General features: G+C 42.0%; 1 protein-coding gene across 1 annotated transcript; it reads left to right on the forward strand.

Annotated features, from left to right (window-relative positions):
• The first annotated feature begins 864 nt into the window (after positions 1–864).
• Positions 865–4355, forward strand: LOC117508484 (extracellular calcium-sensing receptor-like). Its single transcript, XM_034168257.1, is given in 9 exon segments — positions 865–971; positions 1300–1594; positions 1676–1965; positions 2195–2490; positions 2638–2852; positions 2958–3053; positions 3055–3171; positions 3276–3399; positions 3475–4355. Coding segments are annotated over 9 exon segments (2421 nt in total).
• The last annotated feature ends 3533 nt before the right edge of the window (positions 4356–7888 follow it).

Here is a 7888-nt window from a genome sequence, read left to right on the forward strand (position 1 = left end):
GTATTGGTATCGGTATCGATATCGGCACCACTGGGCCTGTATTTACTTGGTATCGGATCAATACCAAAATTCCAGGTATCGCCCACCTCAAGTATACATCCAGTCTATCCCAAACTCTCAAAAGTGTCCATCAATGTGCCTTGAGAAAGCAGCCACATGACTGAAATATTGTAATTGATATTCCCCCAAAATGCAAGCAGTACTCCTCATCTGAGCCTCCCAAGGTAACTTTGTTTGACACAGTCATTCCAGTGGTACCAAATGATCCTTCAAAGGAACATCATACCAAACACATGTAACCTTAGCTTAGGCCTCCTGAATTGAAATAAAAAAATAAATAAGATAAAAGTTAGCTTTCACAACTCATACCTGTTGCAAACATAAAAAAAAAACAAAAAAAAAAAAACATGGGAATAAGGAGACAGGGGAGATACCCAGTGTTCATAGTGAAAAACATCAGGAGACATGGGACACATACACTCACTTGAGATTATACAACAGATGCACAAACAGAATGAAAGTATTTGAAGAGCACTGAAAAAAGATGAGGTAATTGTGAGTAAGCAGGTGACGTAAAGTTCAAGGAGGCAAAGTTCTGTCTGAAAAGGGATAAAAGAAGTGAAAACACAATGTGCCCAGTGACAGCTGCTTTACACACAGACTTAGTCGATGGAGTTCTTAATGTTTTGTTACGGTTTGAGCTTTGTTGTGGATTTATTTGCATTGTCGTCTACTTTTAAATTCAATGAATACTATAAAGTGAAACACGAAAGAAAAGAGAAAAGAACTGGTGCTTGGGTTAATGCTGGGGCTTCATCTATGAGGTGTAAGCTCCAGGGTTCTGCTCGACAACCTGCGTTCTCAATGGATGGTGACTATGTTATTGGTGGTGTTTTCTCCATTCACATCAACATGCACACTGTGAAACACAATTACATCAGCAAACCTAATCCTGTACAGTGCAAAGGGAGGTTAGTAACATGCAGGAGTGGGGTATGAAGAAGATATTATAATGTGTGTGAACAAAAATGGTTTATGAGTTTTCTCGACATGAACTTAATTGTATTGTAATGGTGTTTTTTTTTTTTTAATATTACAACATTTTCATATTTTCTATGGAATCACAATGGATCTATTTTACATTTGTGTTCACAAAGAAAGTTGAAGAAAACCTGAACACCGTTAAAACTTTTAGTCTATCAGTTCAGGATGGATTGCAGATTGTGTTGCTGTCAGTTATTGTCATTAACAACGGTCTTTCTTCATTATGGGTTTACAATGATGTGTGTTTGTGTGCAGCATTAACCCCCGTGAACTGAGGTTCTCACGAGCAATGGTCTTTGCCATTGAGGAGATTAACAATAGCACAGAGCTGCTGCCGGGCATCAGGCTCGGATACCAGATCCATGATTCATGTGCTTCAGTTCCAGTGGCAATCCAAGTGGCATTCCAGCTTTCAAATGGCCTCGACATGATGTTTGACACAGGCGACAAATGCTCACAATCTGGTATGATGATGGGTGTTGTTGGTACGTCTGGTTCCACGCCATCCATCAGCATGTCACGGGTCATTGGGGCCTTTGACATTCCTCAAGTAATTTTGAGGGGTGGTTTCAGAAAAGTCAGCAACTTTTGATTTTCTGACAGTTCTTTTGACATTTTTTTTTTTCTTTAGGTGAGCCACTATGCAACTTGTGCATGTTTGTCTGATAAGCAGCAGTACCCAACTTTCTTCAGACAATCCCCAGTGACCAGTTCCAGGCTGATGCTCTTGCCAAAACTGGTGAAACACTTTGGGTGGTCATGGATAGGTGCCATCCGCTCTGATTCTGATTATGGTAATAATGGCATGGCGACTTTCCTACATGCAGCACAAAAAGAGAGAATCTGTGTAGAATATTCAGTATCATTTGATCGGACGAACCCACTGAGCAGGATTAAGCAAGTGGCTGACGTTATTCGCAGGTTTGTCAGAACATTCAGTTTCCACACACCAAACTACACCAGTTATTCATTTTATTGATCTTATGCTGATTGATAATGATTATAATGTAAACAGTCAACATCATTCATACTGCACTGCAAAATATTCACTTCATAGAAGGTTGATTTCCATCCTGTGACAATGTTTTAGGTTTGCACTGACACATGACTGCAATGCAGTATGTGATATGTCACAACACTGTATTTCCAGGTCTTCAGCTGTGGTTGTTGTGGCATTTGTGTCTTCTGGAGACATGAGGATCTTGCTGGAGGAGTTGACACGGCAGCCTTCTCCACCTCGTCAGTGGATAGGCAGTGAATCATGGGTAACTGACCCAAACATGTTGAGGTTTGATTTCTGTGTTGGAGCAATTGGATTTGGCATTCAGCGATCTGTAATCCCAGGCTTCAGAGACTTCCTCCTTGATCTCTCTGACACTAAAGTTGCTGTTTCTCCTGTGCTTACTGAATTCTGGGAGGATGCATTCAAATGTCACCTTGGAAAAGGTGAGAGATATATGTTGCTTGTTTTATTGGTGGTTGCTCACAGTGGAGTCCTTTTTTTACTGAAACCTTACATTATTGCACAATGAAACTGTTAATGAGACTCGCTGTCAAAGTTAAAAACACCCTCATGTTGTCTTGTATTTGTAGGCACTGCCAAAGATGAGAGTGCATGTGATGGAAGTGAAAATATCCAGACACTCCAAAGCCCGTACACTGATACGTCTCAGCTGCGAATCACTAACATGGTGTATAAAGCTGTTTATGCCATAGCACATGGCATTCACAACACAGTGTGTCAGCAAAACGAATTCCACAACCCAGTGGACAAATTTACCAAGATAAAGTATACACAGGTCTATTTTGCACATGTGCAAAATTTGGCTCTTGTGAAGTAAAATGGTTGGATTTTACCTTTCAAGTCTTAATAGTGACAATTTTTTTTTTTATTATTCTACACAGCTTCTTAGTCACTAAAGCGAGTAAATTTTTCTCAAAATGGTTATCATGTCTCATTTGACATTAACGGTGATCCAGTGGCTGTATATGAGCTGGTGAACTGGCAGAAAAAACAAGAACGGCAGCACTGAGCTGGTGACAGTAGGGCTGTATGATGCATCTCTACCAGCAGGCCAGGAGTTCCGTATCACCAAGAAAATCACCTGGTTGGATGGTGGAAACCAAGTAAGAGCACAATAATTAACACTATGACCAGAGAAGTTAGGTGACACAGAGTTGAGTGGCACCGACGTCTTGTCTGTGTGAGTCTTTGTGTATGTTTGTGCCAGGTGCCTGTGTCAGTGTGCACTGACAGCTGTCCTCCAGGAACTCGTAAACTGCTGCAGAAAGGCAAACCTGTCTGCTGCTATGACTGTACACCATGTCCTGAGGGGGAGATTAGTAATACCACAGGTAATATTTCCCATTTAGGCATTGATGAGGTATACGTAAAGAAATACTGTTAAAACCACTTTTGCTTTTTTCCAGACTCCCCTGATTGTTTCCGTTGCCCTGCTGAGCTCTGGCCTGGTGCAAAGAGAGACATTTGTTTGCCAAAGCCTATCCAGTTTCTTTCCTTTGATGAAGTCCTGGGAATCATCCTGGCCACATTCTCAGTTGGTGGTGCCTGTCTGGCTTTTATAACAGCAGCTATTTTCTTCCGTCACCGGAGAACAGCAATCGTCAGGGCCAACAACTCTGAGCTGAGCTTCTTGTTGCTCTTCTCTCTGGTCCTGTGTTTCTTATGTTCTTTAACTTTCATTGGGGTGCCATCTAAGTGGTCCTGTGTGCTGCGACACACAACATTTGGAATTACATTTGTCCTTTGTATCTCTTGCGTCCTTGGGAAAACGATTGTGGTGCTAATGGCATTCAGGGCGAGGCTACCAGGGAGTAATTTCATGAAATGGTTTGGTCCACTACAACAAAGAATAGCCGTAATTTCTTTCACCTTCATTCAAGTTTTGATATGCACTATTTGGCTAGTTCTCAATCCTCCCTTTCCAATTAAAAACCTGACAACATATAAGGACAGAATAATCCTGGAGTGTGCATTGGGCTCAGCTGCAGGGTTCTGGGTTGCGCTTGGTTATATTGGACTTCTGGCCGTCTTTTGTTTTGTGTTAGCTGTCCTAGCCCGTAAACTACCTGATAATTTTAATGAGGCCAAATTGATCACTTTTAGCATGTTGATATTCTGTGCAGTCTGGATCACCTTTATCCCAGCATATGTCAGCTCTCCTGGGAAGTTCACTGTGGCTGTGGAGATATTTGCTATTTTGGCTTCCAGTTTTGGACTGATACTGTGTATATTTGTCCCAAAGTGTTTTATCATTTTATTTAAGCCAGAGAACACCAAGAAAACATAATGGACCAAAATCGTTCCAAGGACTTCTAAACATTGCATATTTTCAGTGGAAAACAAATGGTGAATACATAGACTACATTTATATAGTGCTTTTCCATCTGCGTCAGATGCTCAAAGAACTTTAGACATCAATGCCTCACATTCACCCAGATATCAGGCTGCTGCCATGCAAGGCACCCACTACACACCGGGAGCAACTCAGGGATTAGGGACCCTGCCCAAGGGCCCTTTCCGGTCAGGCTGGGATTTAAACCGAGGATTCATAGCATAGCATAGAGGGATACGTTTTGCAAACTTAATACCCATTACTACATTGTATGACATTAAAAGTGATGACACAACACTGGCTGTTCCTGCAACATCAAATATTTTGTGTCTGCAACCTACAACCCGCGTGGAATGTCTTAGACCTAAACCTGAATTTAGGCATCTTATACTACTCTGAAACCACCCCCAAATCCCAACAGTCCAATTGCCAACCCCACTGAGGTCCTTAGTCTGGGTCTCATTAACATATGGTCAGTGTCCTCAAAATCACTGTTGAAAAATTATCTAATTATGAAACACCACTTCGATATGATTGGTTTATGTGAAACCTGGCTTAAACCGACTGTTGTTCTGCCCTTAAACGAAGCCTGCCCACAGGCATACACATTTCATCATGTCCCCCGTGAAACAAAGCAAGCTGGAGGTGTTGCTCTAATTTATAAATCTGGGTTTATCTTACTACCTGTTGGAAATCTAAAATAAAATTTCTTTGAACATCTGACTCTCTGCTCTGCCCAGGATACTACATATAGCCAAGGTCAGGAGAGTAAAAAGAATAAAAAGAAAAAAGAATAAAAATCAAGGCCTCCAGGCCTATATTCTAAATTCTTAGATGAATTTGGTGAGTTCATCTCTAATTTGGCAACCTGTGCAGATAACATTCTGATTGTTGGTGACTTCAGAATGCATCTAAATAAGTCTTCTGACCCCCTCTGCAAATAATTTATGAACATTATGGATATACTAGGATTAAGCAATGCATTCAGGGTTCGACACACATTCATGGAAATACCCTGGATTTGACCCTCTTTTGCAGTATTGCTATCACAATACTCATTGCGCCGACACATCAACTCTTCAAGTACAATTGAAATTGGAGACAGACTGCCTGATATCTTAGCACAGGGGTGGCCTAGTTCAGTCCTCGAGCGCCACATTCCTGACACTCTTAGTTGTCTCCCTGCTCCAATACACCTGAATCCAATGAAAGACTCGTTAGCAGACTTTTAATGAGCCTTTCATTGGATTCAGGTGTGTTGGAGCAGGGAGACAGCTAAGAGTGTCAGGAATGTGGCTCTCGAGGACCGAACTTGGCCACCCCTGTCTTAGCATCACTTGTGGAAAATGACCATTCGGTAGACATTCTTGTGGACATCTTAAACTCAGTGCTCACAACCACACTCGACATGATTGCTCCACCAATATTACCCCCCCCCCCCCCAAAAAAAACAGTCATTTTGGTCCAATGATTACTTAACGCGGCCTCAAGCATATGACTAGAAGTCTAGAATGAAAATGTCATAGTTCAAAACTGTTAGCATTCCACCTCATGTGGCACAGTGCTATTCAAGACTATAAGCATGCACTACTGGTTACAAAGCGAGTCTGATTTTATCAACAAAAACAAGAATAATTCAAAGTTCCTGGTCGCCACAGTGGCAACACTTATTCATGGACAGCCACCTGTAAGTCGCTCTCCTTTTACAGCCCAAGAGTTTATTGATTACTTTGAGAAGAAAATAGATGACATTCGGTTAACTATATCCCAGCATGCCTTAATCCAGCCACTATACCTTGTTATCAAGGTGGGTGCCATCACTGATATATTTCTAGATGTATCGATTTTGATAGAATCTCACTGGGTATGCCGATAAAACTTAGGAACCTTGGGTAATCTTTGATCCTACATTGTTCTTTGATCTCCACATCAGAGATATTATGAGGACTGCTTTCTTCCACCTGCAAAATATAGCCAAGATTTGTCCCATCCTGTCTGTGGCTGATGCTGAGACCATGATTCATGCATTTGTCTCTTTTAGATTGGGCTACTGCCAGCGATCTCCTTATTATATTCTCTGCTTTCCTGTTGATTTAATGTTGATGAATTATACCATTGGTGTGGTTTTTCTGGCCGACTGATTCTGATCTTTTTCCCTCTGTTCGAGGTGCGGAGGGAAATGCACAGAAGTGGTGTCTGTAGACAACGGGCTGGTAGAGTGATTGAGGCATGCCATACCTGAAGCTGATGCAGCAAATGTTTTAAATTCCTATTTATTGTTTCTTCAGCTTTGTAAAACTTTGTAAAAACATTGTAACTAGGGATGTACCGAATCCAAGATTCGATTTCGGATTCGGCCGAACATTGGCCTTGTTGACGTGGTTTGGATTCGGCCGAATCCTAGAGCGCCAACTGAACCGAATCCTACCGCGCGTAAGCACAATGTGATTACATTGTTAATGTTTAAATGGCAGGATAATTAGGCCGATATCGGACCCGATCTTCTTAAGGACGCCCCGACAATCTTATCAGATATTCTTGGCCCGATATCACAGTGTGTGTTGTGTCCTCCGACCAAAACAAGCACGCAGCCTGCTGAATGTGACATTCAGCCAATCAGAAAGGAGATGACGGACGCAGAGCGGAAAATAAAATCAAAAACAGCTGTTCTGACTTACCAAAAAGTCTGGTGGTCGCGCTGTCTCCATTCCTTTAAAGAACGCCTTTTCTTTTTTTTTTGTATCGTTTCCCTCTGTTTTAAATAGTCCACAAAGTACCTCCGTTTGTTTACTCTGAGGTCACGTTTAATCTCGAGAGATTTTGCGAGATTTCCTGTCTGAGCTGTGAATGTCCGTGCGTGAAATCTGTTCAGGTGTGGTGGTGTTGTTCTTACCATGTGGCTGAACACCACATGCTGTACGACCAAACCTGTTAGAGCTATGTCTCTCAGGTTTTGGAAACCTAAAGATAATTTTAAAATCCTGTTGTGTGAACCAGGCTTAAGAGAATAACCTCCACTGTGCTAGGCTAGCAGTTGTCATCAAAAATGGAAGCAGTGAGCCAAAAGAGTGCTGTGTGGCAGTACTTTAAAGTGAAAGAGGGAGATTCAAGTCGTGCAACATGCACACTTTGCAGTTCAGAGTTGTCTCGTGGTGGTAAAGACGCTAAACAGTACACAACATCTCCACTATTAAAACATCTCCGTTCAACGCATCCGACGGAGTACGAGTTGTGCAAGGCAGAATCTAACATCAGTGAGGCTTCAGGTACCACAACCGCACAGTCACAGATACAAAGTGGTACTCTCAGACACCATTACCAACTTTACGAGCCCTACACCAAACAAACAGTGGGCTTCAGACCACCCAAGAGCCCAAGCCATCCATGCCGCAATTGGTAAAATGATAGCTGTTGATTTGCAACCATACAGTATAGTGGAAGACACTGGGTTCACCGAGCTAGTGCAGCAGCTTGAGCCACGTTACAGA

This window comes from Thalassophryne amazonica, chromosome 4 (genome assembly GCF_902500255.1).
Source record: "Thalassophryne amazonica chromosome 4, fThaAma1.1, whole genome shotgun sequence".
Classification (NCBI taxonomy): Eukaryota; Metazoa; Chordata; class Actinopteri; order Batrachoidiformes; family Batrachoididae; genus Thalassophryne; species Thalassophryne amazonica.